The sequence below is a fragment of the Mus caroli genome, chromosome 10 (genome assembly GCF_900094665.2).
Source record: "Mus caroli chromosome 10, CAROLI_EIJ_v1.1, whole genome shotgun sequence".
Lineage (NCBI taxonomy): Eukaryota > Metazoa > Chordata > Mammalia > Rodentia > Muridae > Mus > Mus caroli.
In genome coordinates this window covers 23,200,785-23,222,974 of record NC_034579.1, presented here as the reverse complement: position 1 = coordinate 23,222,974, position 22,190 = coordinate 23,200,785, and the positions used below count along the sequence as shown (strand labels likewise).

Genomic DNA, 22,190 nt, shown 5'->3' with positions numbered 1-22,190 from the left:
GAGAGAGAGAGAGAGAGAGAGAGAGAGAGAGAGAGAGAGAGAGAGAGAGCACTGAATCCAGTTTCTGTTTCTCAAACACTCCAGGTTTATTGGGACTGTCCTAGAATGTTGTCAAATGTTACTGATCTGTGGCACCCTTAAAGAAAACCAAACACACCTTTGCCTGCAGCTGTTAATTCCCCAAAGTTCCTTATCTGGACAAAGGACTTGGTCTCACCTCACCCCACCTCATATCATCTCCCCTCACCTCACGTCTTCATGCTGAGATTTTTACCTGGCTTGATTTTGCACAGGTGTCATGCATGCTCCAACATATGAATTCATATGTGCAACTGCCCTGTTCTTTCTAAAAACACTGTTACCTTGATGCCATCTACCACCTCTGGGGAATAAGATGTCTGTGCCTCCTTGGCCAAAACGATCCCCAGGTTTGGCCAGAGAGACCATAATATAAATATCCCAATTATGGCTCAACATTTCATCTTTTCAGTCTGTATGTTGACTAGTTGGGTACTCTGTGTTCCATCTACCTGGAGAAACAAAGCTAACATTCTAACTTATAGGTATAGAGATAAGTCATTGGAAATTTTTTTCAGGTTCTTTTTTTTTTAATTACAAATTTTTTCCATTATTTTTAAAATTTGGATATTTTGTGTATTTATATTTCAAATGTTATCCCCTGTTCATGTTTCCCATCTGGATGTCCCCTCTCGTATGACCCCTCCCCCTGCTTCTATAATGATGCTTTCCATCACACCCACCCACTACCACCTCATCACCCTGGCATTCCCCTATACTAGGGAATCTAGCCTTAACAGGACGAAGGGCTTCTCCTCCTATTGATACCAGAAAGTGTCATCCTTTGCTACGTAAGTGGCTGGACCCATGGTTCCCTCCATGTGTACTCTGGTTGGTGGCTTAGTCACTGGGAGCTCGGGGGGTGGGTACTGGTTGGTTGATATTGTTGTTTCTCCTATGGGGCTGAAAACCCCAACAACTCCTTCAGTCCTTTCTCTTAAGTCCTCCATTGAGGACCCAATGCTAAATCCAAAGGTTGGCTGAGAGCATCCGCCTCTGTATTTGAGAAGGTCTGGCAGAGCCTCTCAGGAAACAGCTATAACAGGCTCCTGTCAGCAAGAAATTCTTGGCATATGGGAGATTTTTCTATCTTCTGAGATCCACTTCGAGGTCTTTCTTCAGAGACTTGAAGTTCTTGTCATACAGATCTTTCACTTGCTTGGTTAGTGTCACACCAAGGTATATTATATTATTTCTCATTATTGTGAAGGATGTTGTTTTCCTAATTTCTTTCTCAGCCTATTTATCCTTTAAGTAGAGGACAGCTATTGATTTGAGTTAATTTTATATCCAGCCACTTTGCTGAAGTTGTTTATCAGCTTTAGGAGTTCTCTGGTGGAATTTTTGGGGTCACTTAAGTGTACTATGATATCACCTGCAAATAGTGATGTTTTGACTTCTTCCTTTCCAGTTTTTATCCCTTTGACCTCCTTTTGTTGTCTAATTGCTCTGGCAAGGACTTTGAGTACTGGATCGAATAGGTAGGGAGAGAGTAGACAGCCTTGTCTAGTCACTGATTTTAGTAGGATTGCTTCAAGTTTCTCTCCTTTTAGTTTGATGTTGGCTACTGGTTTGCTGTATATTGCTTTTACTATGTATAGGTATGGGCCTTGAATTCCTGATGTTTCCAAGACTTTTACCATGAAGGGGTAATGAATTTTGTCAAAAGCTTTCTCGGTATCTAATGAGATGATCATGTTTTTTTTTTCCTTTGAGTTTGTTATTATAGTAGATTACATTGATGGATTTCCATATACTGAACCATCCCAGTGTCCCTGGGATGAAGCCTACTTGATGGTGGTGAATGATCATTTTGCTGTGTTCTTGGATTTGGTTTGCAAGAATTGTATTGAGTATTTTGGCATTGATATTCATAAGGGAAATTGGTCTAAAGCTCTCTTTCTTCATAGGGTCTTTGTGTGGTTTATGTATCAGTGTAATTGTGGCTTCAAAGAAAGAATTGGGTAGTGTTCCTTCTGTTTTTATTTTGTGGAATAGTTTGAAGAGTATTGGTATTAGGTCTTCTTTGACAGTCTGATTAATTTCTTTACTAAACACATCTGGTCTTTGGCTTTTTTTTGGTTGGGAGACTTTTAACAAGTGCTTCTATTTTTTTAGGTGTTATGGGGTTGTTTATATTGTTTATTTGATCCTGATTTAACTTTGGTACCTGGTATCTGTCTGTAAAGTTGTCCAATTCATCTAGATTTTCCAGTTTTTTGTTTTGGTTTTGGTTTTGGGGTTTTTTGTTTTGGTTTTTTGTTTGTTTGTTTGTTTGTTTTTTGTAAGTACAAGCTTTTATAGTAGGATCTGATGATTTCTTAAAAATTTCCTCAGTTTCTGTTGTTATTTCTCTCTTCTCATTTATGATTTTGTTAATTTGGATACTGTCTCTGTGGGCTCTGGTTAGTCTGGCTAAGGCTTTATCTATCTTGTTGATTTTCTCAAAAACCCAGCTCTTGGTTTTGTTGAATCTTTGTATAGTTCTTTTTGTTTCTACTAGGTTGATTTCAGCACTGAATTTGAGTATTTCCTGCCATCTACTCCTCTTGGGTGTATTTGCTTCTTTTTGTTCAAGAGCTTTCAGTTGTGCTGTTAAGCTGCTAGTGTATGCTTTCTCCAAGAGAGCAATGTGTTTTTCTCTTACACTGCTTTCATTGTGTCTCATAAGTTTGGGTATATTGTGCCTTTATTTTCATTAAATTTTAAAATGTCTTTAATTCCTTTCTTTATTTCTTCCTTGACCAAGTTATCATTGAGTAGGGTATTGTTCAGCTTCCATGTGTATGTGGGCTTTCTGTCATTTTTGTTGTTATTGAAGACCAGTCTTAGTCTGTGGTGATTTCATAGGATTACTTCAATCTTCTTGTATTTGTTGAGACCTTTTTAGTGACCTATTAAATGTTTAATTTTGGAGACGGTACCATGAGGTGCTGAGAAGAACGTAGTATATCTGGTTTTAGGATGAAATGTTCTATAGATATCTGTTAAACCCATTTGGTCTATAACTTCTGTTAGTTTCACTGCTTCTCTGTTTAGTTTATGTTTCCATGATCTGTCCATTGATGAGAGTGAGGTGTTAAAGTCCCACACTGTTATTGTGTGGGGTGCAATGTTTGCTTTGAGCTTTAGTAAAGCTTCTTTTATAAATATGGGTGTCCTTGCATTTGAAACATAGATAGTCAGAATTGAGAGTTCATCTTGGTAGATTTTTTTTCCTTTGATGAGAAAGAAGTCTCCTTTCTTATATTTTTTGATAACTTTTGGTTGAAAGTCGATTTCATTTGATATTAGAATGGCTACTCCAGCTTGTTTCTTGGGACCATTTGCTTCAAAAATTGTTTCCCAGCCTTTTAACTCTGAGGTAGTGTCTGTTTTGTCACTGGGGTGCATTTCCTGTATGAAGCAAAATGCTGATCCTGTTTACATATCCACTCTGTTATTTTATGTCTTCTTATTGGGAAATTGAGTCCATTGATGTTGAGTTATTAAGGAATAGTCATTGTTGCTTCCTGTTATTTTTGTTGTTAGAGGTGGAATTTTGGGTTTGTTGAAAGAAAATTACTCTCTTCCTTTTTCTAGGGTGTAGTTTCCCTCCTTGTGTTGGAGATTTCCATCTATTATCTTTTGTAGGACTGGATTTGCAGGAAGATATTGTGTAAATTTGGCTTTGTCATGGAATATCTTGTTTTTTTCACACCTATTGTAATTGAGAGTTTTGCTGGATATAGTAGCTTGGGCTGGCATCTGGGTTCTCTTAGGGTCTCTATGACATCTGCCCAGGATCTTCTGTCTTTCATAGTCTCTGTTGAGAAGTCAGGTGTAATTCTGATAGGTCTGCTTTTATATGTTACTTGGTGTTTTTCCCTTACTGCTTTTAATATTCTTTCTTTGATTCTCTGCATTTGGTGGTTTGACTATTATATGATGGGAGGGATTTCTTTTCTGGTCCAATTTATTTGGAGTTCTGTAGGCTTCTTGTATGTTTATGGCCATCTTTCTTTTGGTTAGGAAAGTTTTCTTCTATAAGTTTATTGAAGATCTTTACTGGCCCTTTAAGTTGAGAATCTTCATTCTTTACCTATTATCCTTAGCTTTGGTCTTTTCATTGTGTCCTGGATTTCCTGGATGTTTTGTGTTAGGAGGGTTTTTCATTTTGCATTTTTTTTGACTGTTGTGTCAATGTTATCGATGGTATCTTCTGCACCTGAGATTCTCTCTTCTATCTCTTGTATTCTATTGGTGATACTTGTATCTATGACTCCTGATTTCTTTCCTAGGTTTTCTATCTCCAGGGTTGTCTCCCTTTGTGATGTCTTTATTGATTTTATTTCCATTTTTAGATCCTGAATGCTTTTGTTCAATTCCTTTACCTATTTGGTTGTATTTTGCTATAACTCTTTAAGGGAATTTTCTGTTTCCTCTTTAAGGGCTTCTACTTGTTTACCTGTGCTCTCCTGTATTTCTTCAAGGGAGTTATTTATGTCCTTCTTAAAGTCCTCTATCATTATCATGAAATGTGATTTTTAAATCCAAATCTTGCTTTTCTGGTGTTTTGGGGTATTCAATACTTGCTGTGGTATGAGAATTAGTTTCTGATGTTGCCAAGTAATGTTGGTTTCTGCTGCTTATATTCTTGAGCTTGCCTCCTGCCTTCTGGTTATCTCTGGTGTTAGTAGGTCTTGCTGTCTCTGACTGGAGCTTATTCCTCCCATGGGCCTGTGAGCCTGTGTTTTTAGGTGTGTCAGCACTCCTGGGGAGACCAGCTCTCTCTGGGTGGGATTTGGCTACAGAGGGTGTGGGATAGCCTTAGCTCCAGGGCACAGATAGAGACTGAAAGTAACCTGTCCCTGGCTTCTCTGCAATTCCTTTTCCCTGTGTTTTCCTGTCAGGTCCCTCTTTGGACAGTTACTGGAACAAATGTAGTGGTCTCACCTGTGGGCTTAGGAGTGAGAACACTCCTGGGAGACCATCTCTTGAGGCAGGATTTGGGTATGCAGGGCTGTGGGATAGCTTTAGCTCCATGTCGCATATGGAGACTGCAAGTGGACTTGTTTTAATACTATGCCCATTTAGTGAAACAATACTAGTAGGTTCTGCCATACAACCTATGCCCTACCTAGTCTTATTTTCTTAACCCAGGTAATCATGCCAGTAATGGGATCTGTCTCACTAAACAGGCCTTAAATACAACCAGAAAGTTATTCTCATAGCTATACACCTGGCACATGGTTACTATCTAGAACATACAGACAACTCAAAAGTCTACAGCTCCTGAAAGCAAGCATCTCAATTAAACACTGGGCCAAGGAACCAAAATACAAAGTTCTCAATAAACAAAATGCAAATATCTGGGAAAAATACTTAAGAATTTTTAGCATTTCTTTTTATGTAGGTGGGTGTTTTAAGAAACTGTAATACTGTCAAAGTTTTTAGCATCTATTATCCTATTGTTCCTCCTTACCTGTTCTTCCACCTCACACCCCATTTCATTTGTCCTTCCATTTAGGTTAATCCCCTTTTATAACACTCCATTCCATTTCCTCCCCTTGCAAGCCCACTGTTCACTCCATAGCCTCTTACTATTTTCATAATCTCTGTGGGTATTCTAAATGAGTAACACATATCTGATTCAAAGCTAATTTCCACATATGGAAGAAAACAGATGATATTTGTTTTTCTGTGAATGAGCTTCATCACTCAGAATGCTCGTTTTTAAATTTCATCCACTTACTTATGAGTTTTATGATTTTGTTTTTCATAAGAGCTGAAAATAATTCATTGTGTAAATACACATATTTATTATATGTATATTATATATTCACATATATAGACTATTTTCTGTTTTGTGGATATTGGAAATAGAGCAGCACTGAGCATGGATAAGCCCTTTACCTCTGCAGTATGAAGCAGAGTGTTCTGGGTATACGCCCAGGAGCAGTATAGCTACATCATGTGCGTTCTTAAAAACCTATAGACATGTCTTAAAATATGTACACACATACACATAAAAAAATTTAAATGGAGTTACCCTGTAATATGGTAACAGTGCTCCTATAAGACTCTATTCATTAGAAAATAAAATCTCCAGCACTGAGGTGTCTTTCTGAGTTGATGACCAGTGGGATTTGGCGGAGATACCACTAAGCACAGTAAGCTGTTGCCCTTTCTCTCAGTAATCCTTCTGAACCTGGAGCTAAGATTCTGTTGCTGAACTCACCACATACTTGAATCATAAACTAGAGAAATGAAGCTGGTACTGATTTGGATAATGTTCAGGGACTAGCATTTATAGTTTAGAAAGGTGTTATGTAGGCTATCAGAGAAAAGTAGCCTTACTTAGCTTCAATTGATGTGAATGGCATCAATGCCTGTAAATGGTCACTGATACAATAGCAGCATGAATTCTATGGAAATATCCAGCTTTCCTCCTATAGAAACTATACTGTGAAGTGTCTTGCCTCCTAAAGCAAAGTTTCTAGAGTATATCATCTCGTTTTTGCAACCTCCGCATCTATGTTGCTATATGCTAATTATCCATTTGCTGTAAATATAACAAAATCTTAAATCTCTTTTGTTGATTTTGCTTCTTCTATAACCTGATACCCTATGCCTTGTTTTATTCTAATAATCTCTGGGGAAAACAAAACTGTGTTTCTATTTCAGTGTGATGAATGTATAGACAACCAGAACAGGACTTTGAAATTCAGTGAGTAGATTAAACATTGAACCCATACATACTGTAAATACTTATATAGGAAGAAGGGATAATGTTCCAAAATTTTATTCTCTTAAGTCTTCAGAATCCAGAAAGATGAATCACTTGTCCTGTCTGTTATACTAAACAGAAACAGAGAACTATGTTTAATTTATCTGTCTCAGTATTACAGAGCCTTTTAGCCATTTCATTTCATTATATTCCTCTTGAAATATTTGCTCTGGTAAGAAGAAGCAAATATTGGGTTTTACAGTCCATTTACTGTGATAACAGTGATGATAATCTAACATCACAGAACTGAAGCCTATTCCCTGAGAAGAATTTCCTCTCCAGGTACAATGGCCTCAAGAGTGTGCCTCATCTCATACTCCATCAATTTATATTTCTTGAAACTTAGTGGAATAAACACAAATACAACCCCAGACCCAGTACTTTGGTAAAGCTACTTTTTATGAATTAGCTTAAGTCATTTATACTCACTACTGAAAAACTTTCTTGATTGATTCAATCTTTAATGCAAAGCGTGCCATGTATACCATGTTGCTATGCTACACAGGTGTCCCATTTTGCATGGAAACAACAATGTTATGGACAAACTATTTCTTTCCAATGAAGGGAGAATTAAAGCAGATACTCATAGGAAGGAGGTATCTGTAATGTTCTGTTCTTAATGGAGTACTGGAGAGTGTAGAATTTAGCCCTAAACTACATCCTAGAATAGAAGGTTGATTGTCTTTCCAGTGAGAAATTACTTCTTCGCTTTTTTTATTAGATGTTTTCTTTATTTGCATTTCAAATTTTATCCCCTTTCCTCATTTCCCCTATGAAAATCCCCCTATCCCATTCCCCCTCCCCCTGCTCACTATCCCACCCACTCCTGATTTTCTGTCCTGGCGTTCCCCTACAATGGGGCATTGAGCCTTCACAAGGTCAAGGGCCTCTCGTCTCACTGATGTCCCACAAGGCCATCCTCTGCTACATATGTGGCTGAAGCCTTGAGTCCCTCTTTGTGTACTCTTTGACTGGTGGTTTCGTCCCTGGGAGCTGGGAGGTAGTGGTTGGTTCATATTGTTGTTCTTCCTATGAAGCTTAAAAACCCTTCAGCTCCTTGGGTCCTTTCTCTGGCTCCTACATTGGGGACCCTGTCTGTGCTCAGTCCTATGGATAGCTGTGAGCTTCCACTTCTGTATTTGTCAGGCACTGGTAGAGCCTCTCAGAAGACAGCTATATCAGGCTCCTGTCAGCAAGTACTTGTTGGGATCCACAATAGTGTCTGGGTTTGTTAAATATATATGGGATGGATCCCCAGTGGGACAGTCACTTGATGTCCTTTCCTTCAGTTTCTGCTCCAAACTTTGTCTCTGTATCTCCTCCCATGGATATTTTGATCCCCCTTCTAAGAAGGACCAAAGTATCCACACTGTGGTCTTCCTTCTTGAGCTTCATGTGATCTGTGAATGGTATCTTGGTTATTCTGAACTTCTGGGCTAATATCTACTCATCAGTGAGTGTGTATTCTCAATAAATTTACTTTTCTTAGTATTTAAAAGGTTTACAGCATTAATATCTTATGGGGATAGTCTAATCAACCCAGTAAATACAATAACCACATGGAAGTGACCTGAACTGCCCTACTTCTATCTGTGCAAAGCCCCATTTCTCTAGCTCATGGAGAGATAGCAAGAAAGCTTTCCTACAGCATGGGAGTACATTAGCTGCTCTATTGATGTACTACAACATTTAATAAAATCATGAAAATGAACTAATTTGGAAGCCCCAATGATAGGATTTATAAACGGATTATAGAAAGCCCCAAAATAATGGCAAATTAACTACATGTAGTACACATTTTCCACAGACATCATGTTTTGATGTAATATTCAATGAATGCTATTGAGCATATCTGTATCCCTTCTAGAACCCTTCAGCTCGAATACTCATGATGTTTTATAATAATTCCTTACTATACTTCAGAAGGATTAAAAAATGTTTTTCCTTATAGTTTGGCTGTTAAGACATTAACCAGGCAAACAGAAAAGTATTTGAGCTTCTAAAAACCTACAGGGATTCTAGAAGAAATTCTCTAGCAAGAACATTCTAATTTGAAAATTATTTAATAATGTAAGAACAATTGGGTTGCATACAAAGTTACTAAATTAAAATGCACCATTTGCCTTGGTCCAGTAATGGAAGTTTAAAAAACGATCAACTTAACTCCTAGAAAGATTCAGGAAATGAAGGTAAAGGTGGGTATATTGAATAATTGAGATATTAGACAATCATTTAATATACAACTCTGAGTTCAGTTATGTCACCAAAAATTTATATGCCACAGTCCCCGTTACCTCAGACAAGATTAAGATTCCAAGTTGGAATCTTTAATGTCTACCTCCTGCTGCATCTGTTTATTAATTTAGAAAACACTAAATAATTCAGATTTCTTTGAGATATTAATAAAATCAGTGCAGACTTTTTAGCCTCTCACTGATATGTCTTTGGTTGGAACAAACTGGCTATGTGAAATGTTAGATGCTTATCTTAACAGAGCTAAAACCTTGGTATACAGATTCATCTCCCATCACTTATAATAATTCCAACTGCCATTGTCTAGGCAGACATTTATCATTTTATGTATGAAAAGACATTAGAGTAGCACATTTCTCCATGGAGTGGGGGAATCTTTTCTGAATTTCGGTCCCTCTAGAGTACGATATAATGAGCTCTTCTAAGCCAATGCTGAGCTGCAATGTAAAATCCTGTGTAATGAGCCATACCAAACACTGTGTGGCCCCTTATGAGACAACTCAAGAGATCAGAATTCCTCCTCCATCCACTGCCACTCCAGGCAGTGCCTTCTGGTCAGGGTCTGCCAGGAAAGGACAAGTAGAGCCCATGTCCACAAAGCTGCCACTCTGCGTATCAGCACAAAGCAAGCAGCAGAATACAAATCATCAGCTTTGCTCCAGGAATGTCTTTGTTTACAGTGCCAGGGAAGAATTCTTAAAAGCTTGCCACATTTGCATTGAGTCTATCACTCACAGATCTAACTTTGATTCCTACCCTGTAAAATGATCTTGTGTTCCATTGAAAAATATATTTGTACAAGGTTAATATCAGTGTCAGAAAATGCAGGCATCGAGCAGACCTTAGAAGGAATGAAGTTTGCTTAATGAAAGGGGGGGGGAGGGAATAGCATTCATTCAAAGTAGCTTATTTGATAACATAGGCAAGTGTAGAACTTCTCAGACAACTCTGATTGAATTTGCATGTAAATTTTGTAGCTAAACTTTAATTTTCTTTGACCAATAATGTTTTTCAACTTAGCTCATTTTCTATGTAAAGTGTCTTTCAAGTGGAAGAATGTCTTTGTTGAGTGCCTTCAGAGTCACAGAATGTAATGTAACCATAGGGATGCAAGGAAAACTGTCCACTGACCCTTCTCTGGTTGGGGATGCTGAGACTAGAACTTAAGAGTAAGAAGATAACAGAGGAGTCTGTGATTAGAACCTACCTTCTTTCATCAAGCCTTCATTACTGGGAAAATCGTACATGGATTTATATTTATGTCAAGCTTGCTGTTGATGAGCAAAGGGTCACATGAAGGTTATTCCTACAGAAATGTCTGTCGTCTTCACTTTGAACTCTGGTGATTGCTGCTTGTCCAAGTATTTCCCTCCACAATAATAAAATGATTTTAATGTAATATATAAAATATTATTAAAAAAAAACCTCCTTTGCTGAAATTATCATGCATCTCTTCTCTTCCAGCTTGCAGCTGTTGGAGGACACTTGTCATTTACCATCTCATATGGCCTCGAAGAAGAGGAAGATGATACAGAAAAAATCCTTCAGCTGATGATTATCTTTGAGGTAGGAAAATAAAAGTATCACGTTCCAAACATATGCTATCTCTATTTACCTTAGGTCATTCACACTGCTTGTAATACAAGTTAGCTGACATATATTTACACACTATGAAAGAAAATACACCTTAGCAGGTTCATGCCATGCACATGTTTTAATCTGAAACCTATCAAGAAATATAAATAAATGAGTTCTGATGAAAAAGGAGAATATTCAGAAATACTTTGAAACTGGAAGTTAAAACATGATCATATTTCCATGCTGATAAGTTGTATGATTCATGTGTTTAGGTCAGTACAGATTTATATAACACGTTATATTGTAGGTTCTATTGTTTGCTTTTTGCTTTGGTATTCAAAAGGAAAGAGGGAAGGTAACTTAGTTGTTAAGCTGTTGGTAACTCCTGACTTCAAAATCTTACTTTAAGAAGAAAAGATACAAGATAAGCTGCATTTGAGAACTAGAAGGACCTTCATGGTTCCAAATGCTATTATAGTCACCTGTTTAGAACTCTTACTTCCTCACATTGTGGTGATAAATTCTTCAGTCATGTATGTACCCATGGGCACACACATGCATGTGGGTTAGTGGTTCCAAATGAAAGGTGCTGACTAAGCTTCAGGCTCTGTTTTTGCCAAGAGATTTCATTGCTTTTGGGTCAGTGTCAAAAATTACAAATTACCCTCTTAGAGTGAATTTCTTTCTGAATAGAATGAAGTAATTTAGGATTCATATGAACATAGAACCACATGTGTAATAAAAGTTCTCTTATGCATAAAGATTAAGAGATGATGTATTGCCAGACAGTGGTGGCACATGCCTTTAATCCTAGCACTTGGAAGGTAGAGGCAGACAGATTTCTGAGTTTGAGGCCAGCCTGGTGTATAGAATGAGTTCTAGGACAGCCAGGGATACACAGAGAAACCCTGGGGGTGGGGGAAGAGAGAGAGAGAGAGAGAGAGAGAGAGAGAGAGAGCATGAGCATGAATGTATCTCTAAAATGTTACATGAAAATAGTTACTTGAATGCCCTCATTAAATGTAAATGATTCTTATCATGAGGCCACTGTCTTAATTTGAACATTGGAGTGCAGATCTTTCCTTTTGTAGAAATCTAAAATCTTTTTATATACATGTTAGTGAAAGTTCCCTCCCTAATTTCTCTAATTCTTATCTCTGCCATAAATATATGATACTTTCATGCTTCCACGAAGCAAAACTGTTTGTAATGACATATGCATATGAGATGTATATTACTTCAATTAATAGAGAATGCAAGCATATACAAAATTATAATGGTAGACTTTGTAATGGAGTAGATGAAGAGTGACCCTCATGTTGCTTAGTCTTTGCTTCATGTGCCCCAGAAATATGCTAAATGATGGAGAATAACTGACCTTAAGTTAGAGCCCTCATGAGGATAATCTTGAGTAGAGAAACAAAATTCAGAGGACCATTCTAGGTTTTGTACCTTTCTTGCAATTTTATCTACATATACTTTCTTTTTCCTCCTTTAGGGAAATAACTTAAGAATCAGCACAGCGTATAAGGAGGTGTACTTAGAGCCATCTGAAGAACACGTTGAGGAGGTGCCACTCAAAGAAGAGGCCTTTACCATACATGGAACAAATTTGCCAGTCACTAGAAAAGATTTCATGATTGTTCTCACAAATTTGGAGAGAGTCCTTATGCAAATCACATACAACTTAGGGATGGACGCCATCTTCAGGTAAGACCTAGAACTCCACCTCCCAGAGTTGTATGTGTATCTGAGGCACATTTTAAAAGGTCTAGGTTTGTGGCTTTAAGTAAAAAGAAAAAAATAATAAGCATAAGTTCTGGTTTCTATGAGGTAATTATATACAACCTTTAGATTTTAAATGTTGAGAACAATGTATTAGACTTCTAATACTGATAAATCCTCTACAATTTTAATGACCCACTATTGACAAACAAAAGGACAGTTTCTTTTATGGCATCTCAGATTGTGAAATACTGAAGATATATGATTGCAAGGTGCTCATATTCAGAAAGTGGGTTGTAAAATATTTTTTCTATTAAGCAATTAACTAGTTTCTAATAGTATATAGATTGTAATAAGAAATAGAGGCCTCTTCACTTACATAATTACACATTTCTTTATAAAACACTATGGTACTATGATAGGAAAGAGTAGGAGATTTTGAAAATTAAATAAATTCTATAGATCTTGGCAATTTATTGGTATTTGTGGAACCTCAATTTTAAGTTCAATAAAGCCCATAACAATACCTATCTTATCCCTTAGGGGTATGGTTAAATGATACTTAATTTGGACATTTTAAAAAGCTAGTTCCTTTTTAGTATCCATATATTTGACTATAAAGAAAGAACCATGACTTGAGCCAAACTGATTTCCAAAGTCTGACTAAAATCTCCTATGTTTCTAATCTGTCGGATAAAAATTTCGTTTCATACATATTGGAATATGATTTTCCTACTTTTTAAAAATCTAGTTAGTAAGGCAAAATATCATTGCACCTTCACTCTCAATCAGATTAAGTTGGAAGACTAAGTTAGATGCCACATGGACAACTGATATACCTTTATTCAGAGCCATAGTTCTTACTCTGGAATTTTCAGTAGCAGATTCTACCATAATTATTTGCTAGTGCTGCCGAGCTGTCTTCCACTTGTAATATTTTAGCAAATTCCAATCATCATTATCATTTCCCAAAGGAGGGAGCTGCAGATTCATAAACAAAATCATTGCCAAACAATGTACCTCTTTTGCATAGGCAATTCTGCTAGAAGCTGGGCTAACGTGCTATAAAGATGAGAGGCAGTACTTAGGAATTAATTATGTTTTTCCTGTTTAGTAAATAGAGATTGTCATGATGTTTAAACAGTATAAAGAAATGAGTCCTCAGCTTTCAAAGTGAATGACAATCAAATTGACCAAAAGTGGCTGGAGAGCTTATTTCTTGTTGTTGCATTGTTTCTCAGGCAATTTAATTCAAAGACACTTCCTCCTGATTTATGTCAGACAATTTCAAAGTCTACCCATGTTAAAAGCATTGGTTTCATTTAAATCCTTCTGGGGTTCTCTCTGAACTTATGAATGTGGTCATGGAGTGTGGCTATGTGGACAGACTTAGCAGCTTTTCAAGCAGGTGACTGCTTTTTGCCACCCTTATTTCTGAAGTGCTGCTGTCCAAGAAGTGGAGATAGGGTCAGATTGAAGCCCCAGCTCATTCTAGGAGAGCTGAAAGTCAGCATGAATCCTGAATCAGTAAGCTTGCCATATTTTATTTATCTCTGATCTACCAATAAATTGAGTCATATTTGTAAAACACTGCTTGAACTGATTTCAACTTGTGTTGCACAGTAGGCTTCTGAGTTGGTATGTTTTTATGTAAGCACAAGGAAATTGAAGCTATTGCAACAACAATTCATATTTAGCCCTACTGAAGGGTAGTTATCTCAGCAAAATGGGCTTAGGTTTGCCCAGTTACACGGTTAGGTGGAATTGGATAGGAAACTGAGCTGTGGGTCAAGGATTTTGACTCCTGTTTCCGACACAGCTACTTAATAGTTGTAAACATGAATATGGCTTTGACCTCTTTGTGCTCCACTCACTTCATTTCTGAAACAAGAAAGACAATTGCCTCACCAACTTCAGAAGGTCACTTTGGGAATGGAATTAGAGAATTGCTAAAATACTTTTCTAACAGAAAATCTGCTAACACATATGAAGTATTTATATCTGACCAATCTCATTATAGGCGAATATGCTTTCTATAAATATCATGTAGGCTTGAAGATATTCAGCATATGAAATATCCTGCCATATCCACAAATGATTGTTTACTGCCATGCTTATCCAGAATGCTGAAAGATTCACTCAGTATGGCTAATTGATGTCCTGTTTATGATCTAATTTAGTAAGGTGAATAGAAAACATAAATATACACTATTTTTTCAGAAGGTGAGGTGAAGGCATGTAACAGTGGCTTAGCACACAAGCCATCAGTACCATTTTGGATACCTAGCTTCCTCATAAATCTCCGATGAGGATGAAGACTTGCCTGGAATCTTATTACTTAAGAAGTAGAGACGGGATTGTTCCCTAAAGCAAGCTAGGCTAGAAAATTTGATAAACTTCAGGCTTAAGTGAAAGACATGTCTCAGAATGTGAAGTGGATATCTATCCAAAAAGACATCCAGTATGAACCTCTGGCTCTAAGTATATACTCATTCGTACATATATTCATGTATAAGCACACATACACAGACACATATAAAAATAAACAAATGTAAGATAAATCAAGTGCTTGCATGTATTTCTCCTTAAAGTTATCCAACTCTTGGCTTTAGTAATATCCTTGACAATTAACTTAAGCAAAATATTTCCCAAGTCCCTACAAGACACACAACTCTTCTCAAACTGTCTTCCTTCTGCCCCTACAATCGACATTATTGTAGTTCACTACAATTTACTCCTTTGGATATTATTGCATTTCCCTTAACTCCTGAGAGCAGAAGATATGATTTGCAATGCAATAGGCCAAAATAGGAACCCATGTGATTTGCACCTTCCCTGAACAGGACCATTGAACTGCCAGTGGTAAGACTTCCTAGGGTTTATTCACCAACCAGAAAATAAACAACCTTAAATTCCAACAGGACATGGAGGTCAGCACCCTGACTTTTTCGTCTTCTAATTACTGAAGAAAGGTTAACTTTTAGAAATCCTTCTACAGGCCTGGATCAGCTATCAGAATTTGAAGTAGCTACCATGATAGAATCAATTCCATTGAGACTTTCTCAAGAGAATATTTCAAATGCATTCACTGAATGCAAACAAATACAGAATATTTAAAAATACACATTTAAAATATTTATTATCCTATTTCTTTGCCCCTCTGTATCTTGACGTACCATAGGAACAGCTGGTGCTGTAGGATCCAGAAGAGGGCGTAGTTCACCTGGAGCTGGGGTTCTAGGCAGGTGTGAGCTGCTTTGTAGGTGCTAGGAATCAAGCCTGGGTTCTCTGGCACAGCGCCTCTTAACTGATGAGCCATGTTTCCAGTTCCACTTGAAAATGTTATTATTTGACATATAGCACTTATACATATTCATGAGTTTCATAAATAATTTTATTCAGATATATTGTGCCTTTTCAACTCACCCTCATACAGATCCTTTTAAAGCCAAGATATTTTTATGTGAATTTCGTAGTGAATTTAGGAGTTTTGTATTGAATAGAATCTGATAGAGTTTGTATTATAAATTATCTAGGAAAAGCCTTAAGAGCAAAATCATCTGATAATCAGAGACATGAAGTTGATGGGTACATACTTTGTCCACATTTGAAATGAACCATCCAGGTGTCCATATTTTAAAGAAATATGTTGAGAACGAGCACCAGGACTTTTAAAGAACATACTTCTCATCCTGCTGTTGATGAGAGGTAGAGCCAAGGCTTAAGCCCACAAGCATTTCATCCAGAGTCTTTAACGCGTGTCTGTAAATATTTGACTCATTCAGTCTGCAAACACATATTGAGCATCTGCCTAAACGTGTTCATCTGCCTAAATCTCAGTGCTCAGCCTTGTAAACTGGTGGAAGCAATATCTGAATTTCTGGACTAAAGATGAGGGGAGAGACCAATGCCTGTATAACATCTGATTTAGCAGCATACATTGGGATGCAATGTGGAGCAATGAACTCAAAGAAAGGGTTACCCAGAATAGACGCAAGATGCATATATTTATAATTATATAATGTACACCGCAATATGAGTAAACACTTTGTGTATTTGAATGGCTAAGGAAAAGGAGGTGAAATCTTACACTAGAATTTCATGTTTTTAGAAATGCTTGTAGTAGCATCAGAATCTATCATTTATTTCTTCTACTTGACATAGATCAAAATGTTTGGAGAAGAACTGAGGAGATGAAATTGCTTAGTAAATGCACTGCTTGGCTCACAAGCATGAGGACTAGAATTTAGAGCCCTAGCAGCAATTCTCAACTATAATCCCAACACCCTGGAGGTGGAGATAATTAGTACCTATGAGGCAGTGGACAGTCAATCTAGCACTACAGGTATAGAGAGTGAGAAATCACCTTTTTAAAAATGAGGTGAGGAAATATTGCTAAAGATATCCAACACTGACCTCGTGCATGCTCACATGCATGCTTTTGGCACACACAAGCAGATTATATACACAAACATTACATGCACCATACACAAACATGTATCTCCCCCACATATGCACAAACATACCGTACACACCCAAATACACAGATACTGTAGACATACAACACACACATAACTGCTATACATATAACACACACAGACCTCTTCCACATATATACACACAATGTACACACATGTCACGCATGCACACACCTGACACACACATAGCACACATCACAAACACAATTTTATCTTTATATGTATATATATTTTTTCAAATCATAATAACAAAAGTCAGTTAAAGCACTTGATAACACACACACACACACAGGACATACACATATCTCATACCACAAACATACCACATACACCTCCTATAACACATGCACACCCCCCCACACACACACATATACAATTGAGGTTGAGTAATTCTGTTCTCCCAGAAGCTCCTTTTGACCACTAAGTCATTCTGTTGCCTCTATAGAAGAAATGAGGTAGAAATGACCAGTCACCTCTAATGAGAGTGACTTTGTAAAAATCCCCAAAGAGTAGTAGCCAGACCTGCTTGTGGTATTAGTTAAACTCAGACTCACCCATGTTCATCCAGCCTTTCAATGCTGAGCTAAAACCCCAGCTCTCTTCTTGTTCTGTATTTGAAGCATAGTTTTGCTGAGATGTCTTGGATGACTCTGCAGCCCCAACTCTTTGTAGCACAAGCAAGCCTTGAACTGTCCTTGTTCTTACCTTAGTATTCCTCCTTGATTCCAAGTGCTGGTATCAAAAGCCTATATAGCAAGGCTCAGTTTTGAGGCTCATGCTGAATCACTGCTTTGGGTTTTGACAAATGTAAACAGAATAAAGTACTTTACTAGCAATAAAATCTTTCTATGTTGATTAGTCCCAAGTTAAATGTTTTAAGCTCAATAAAATGAAAGTCTCTGACTAAGTAAAATGTGTGTAGAAAAGTAAAGGCAAGTGATACCAGTGCTTCATCTTGTTTTGGTGGTTTTAGTTTTACCATGACTTAGTCAACTTTGTTGAGAAGTTTAATCAAACAAAAACTTATTAACAGGACAGTGTCTGATGTGACTCATGTATTTTCCACAATGACTTGTAGTCATGTCTTCTCTCTCCATCCATCATCTTGTCTGTATTTTCAAGTCATTGTAAGGAGAATCAGTTCAGGCACTTGACATCTTTGATAATGCTTTGAGAGTTCATGCATTTTCAATGTTCAATACTTTATTGCTGCCAACACTTTGTGTTTAAATGAATGCAGCCTGGTATCAAGAACAGCAAATGACCATATTGAGGAGGAAAGAAATAAGCTGCAGTCTCCTTCCTGGGTAACACTTAAAACTGTTAGATGCATTAAAACCCCATTTAACAAACAGCAGAACTTAATGAACATTGGGACTGCTCAGTGAATACTAATGTGGAATATTACAAGGAAAGATGGTTTAGTGTTGAAATTTCTCACAGCTCAAAATGGTTGCACAGATTAAGGAGACAAACATCTGCTGTTTAAAAGACAAAGGAGACTTGACAGTTCACTGAAAATATTTTTTGTTTTGTATCTTCATTTTAAAATTATTCCTTAAAGAACTCAAATGATCATTCTACATTTCCTTTCTTTTGGTTTTCCATGTCAATTTTATAATGAAATCCTGAAAAATATCTGCCTTTATAAATCAAACTGCTAGTTAGTAAGCTCTTTTATACAGTAATCAACTAATTTATCAACAGTGAAACCATTTGCTTCTTAATGATCAGAATTATAGGCTTAATATTTGAAAGTACATTAATTTTAGGCACCTACACACCATGATGTATTAAGGACATTTCTGGCTTCTGGTTATAAACCCAAACTTACCTTTTCCCATTTTTTTTTCTGTAGCAGATCAAATATATAATTTAACTTTTACTTATGGCTTTTTATTATTTTTTTTGAAACATGGATGGACCTGTTGACATTGGCTATTTTAGACATCACATGTAATGTGACTGTATTCTATTCACCTAACTTATGTGTATTTTAATTAATCCTCAATATGTCTACCATTTATCCAAGCATCCATTTATTTCTTAATACATTTAACTATCCATCCATGTATTTATCCAAAGTTCATAAGATTCACCTAAGACCACCTGCATTTCAGATATTTACGTTACTATTCATAAAAGTAGCAAAACTAGAGTCATGATGTAGCAACTAAAATAATTTTATGGTTGAGGTCACCAGAACATAAAGAACCAACTGTATTAAAGGGCTACAGAATTTAAAAGGTTGAAAAACACAAATCTAGATAGAAGTGGCTGCTATATGATATTGTGAATATCCTAAATGATATAATTGCACCCTTTAAAATGAAAGATGAGCTCGTGAAGTTCTACCCTTAACTGTGGAATTATTGACAATTCATAGAGGAATGAAAGGAAGAAGGAAAGGATGGAGAGATGGAAAGAGATAGAGCTTTTCTTCAGGAATAGAGCCCTATAGAACTCTATTCTATAGCCCTATACACATGTGCTGGTGGATACCCCTACACCTGAGCATGTAGAGGAAGCAGTAAGAGAACTCACACTCATTTTGTTTTTTTTGTTTTTTTTTTCAATTTGTTTGTTTTATAGAACGGAAAAGGGATTGGGGAAATAGAGGAGGAGCTGAAGAGGAAGGGATGGGGAATGTATTTGATCAAAATATATGTGGGTATGGAATTCTCAACTAATAAAAAACTTACTAATTTTATTTTGGGGATGTAATTTTATTTAAATACTTATTTATTTAAATATTTATTTATTTATTTAATTTTACACTCTAGACTCCATTCCACTCCCAGTCCACCCTCCAACCGTTCAACATCCCATACCTCCACCCCACCCCCCATCTCCACAAGGATATCCCCATTCCCCTAACCCCACCACACCAGACCTTCAAACTCCCCAAGGCCTCCAGTTTCCTGAGGGCCAGATGCACCCTCTCCAACTGAACCCAGACTAAAACAGTAAGAGATAAATAAGGAAATGTCCATGAAAGTATATCTTTCATGTATAGGGTTATCTTATGTGCAAAAACTCCACTTTGTGATTTATTTTTAAGTAAACCCTGTGTAGAAACACCATAAAGACTGCCTGTTAATAAGACCTTTCACCAAGATGTTCAATGAAAGCACTCAAAAATCGTGCTTACTGTGTGGATATACATTTAAAGATTTCAGATGTCACTAAGTTCCCAGAAGATGCCATCTACCTATTTAAAAGACTCAATTGAATTTCCCTTTCTGCTTCAAGGATTATATAGAAATTAATACATATTCCAATGGTCTATCCAGATATCAGGAAGGGAAAAAATGAACAGCAACAAAAGAAAAGAAATAAAAGAATGTAACTTTCAACAAATAAACACACCAATGATCTGAACACTTAGTTCTCCAAAGAAGAAATACAAATAGCCAATAGATAAAGCAGACATTAAAACTGCTTTAGATTCCAACTCATTCCACTGAGATGTTTAACATCAAGAAAACAAATGACGGCAAATATGAGTGACAAATTGAGAATGAGGAGTCTTTATAGTTAGTGGGAAGGTAAGCTGGTATAGCCACTGTAGAAATCAGTGTAGGGCTTTTAAAAACACTAGAAACAGCATGACCACATGATCCAGCTACCACTCCGTATGATCCATGACCGTACTACTCCTCAACCGCCACTTAACCAAAATATTCTTCATCTTGCCCCAGAGGTACTTGCATATCGATGTTTACAGCTGCTCTATTCATAACAGCAAGTAAAGGATTCACAGCATACCTCTAGCTTGTACCTTCTTTCTGCCCTCTCTTTCACAAAGTTCCCAAGCCTGGGAGAGAGTGGTGCCTATATAGGTAGACTCCACTGTTGCTAAATCTCATCAGTTTTAATGGTTTTGAGACTCTGCATTGACCAATGTCCACTGCAAAAAGAAACATCTTTGATGAAAGTTGAGAAAAAGACCAATCTGTGGGTATAAATATCAAAACTTAGAAGGCAAATTGGCACCATGACCATTTAGCAAGACAGTAGTAATAAGTTCAGCCCTAGGGTGTATGTTCTCCCAGTCATGACATTTTGGACATAATCCAATTAGAATGAGTTTAATTACTGGTTATCCCCGTAACAACATGTCACTATTTTCTCCAGCTAAGTTATTACTGTACCTCATGGGGTTCACAGATTACTAGGACCATTGGTGGCTTTTTCTTTCGAAGAACTTGAATAGCAGTGTTCAGTGCTCTTAAACAAGTCAGAAGGGAAATTTCAGCTCAGACCCAATCTTATTCCTCAATATCCTACAACCCAAGTGTTTGGTGTCCTTTTGTTTGTTTGTTTGTTTTGTTTTTTGTTTTTCTGAGACAGGGTTTCTCTGTGTAGCCCTGGCTCTCCTGGAACTCACTCTGTAGACCAGGCTGGCCTCGAACACAGAAATCTGCCTGCCTCTGCCTCCCAAGTGCTGGGATTAAAGGTGTGCACCACCAAGCAATATGGTTTTATGTTCTAATTCTGGTGGGCAATAGAAGACATTAACAGTAGCCTGTATTGTTTGACATACCCTGAGCTTCTTTGAACAAATAGCTTATAGAGAGTTATTCCATATGTGATACTGGGATTGTTATTTGATGATCTGATCATTTACCAATGTCTTATTTAAACAGAATTTTTTTTGAGACATGATTTTTCTGTGTAACTTATACCAACCTGGAGTTTCTTTCACTAGTTTCATGATTTCTTACATTTATGACTTTGATCAATTTTGCCTTTTTTCCCCTTTGGTCATTAATATTTTTTGGTTTTTGCTGTTTGTTTTTTGTTTAGTTATGTGTAGAGAGGGAGATAAAGTTCAGGTTTGGTCATCTGCATACAGATCTCTCTGCACTGTTGAAGGTGTTGTCATTTTTATATTTTTTATTTTAACTTTTTTTTATTCTTTGTGAGTTTTACTTCATGCACCCCACTCCCACTCATCTCTCACCTCTTCAAATCTGCCCTGTGTCCTTGCTACATTCCCTAACAAAAATCAAAAACAAAAACTGAAAACAATCCACAAAGCATCAAAATTATCTCATATTAGAAGCTATAGTGTGTCACGTTATGTTCCACAGCATACCCTTTTGTCCACACATCTTTGCAAATGTTCATTGCAATGAGTCACTGGTCTGGTTCAAGGCCTTGTGCCTTCTGTTACACCATCAATACTAGATTCTCACCAAGACTCCACTTGGTTATCCTGATGTTGCCTCCTGTTTTGGAGATCCTGAAGGTTTAGATCTGTAGGACAGGCCCTTTAACACATTCCAACAGTTCATAGATGGAGT

The 22,190-nt window shown here is 37.0% G+C and overlaps 1 protein-coding gene across 3 annotated transcripts in view; it reads left to right on the top strand.

The window, feature by feature from the left end:
* Lama2 (laminin subunit alpha 2) overlaps positions 1–22,190 on the top strand; it is a 601,578-nt gene that overhangs the window by 320,513 nt on the left and 258,875 nt on the right. For all 3 annotated transcript variants that reach the window (XM_021173596.2, XM_029482896.1, XM_029482895.1), the window contains exons 13-14: positions 10,565–10,666; positions 12,177–12,388. In XM_021173596.2, coding sequence (XP_021029255.1) covers positions 10,565–10,666; positions 12,177–12,388 — 314 coding nt within the window. The remainder of the gene's footprint in view (positions 1–10,564; positions 10,667–12,176; positions 12,389–22,190) is intronic.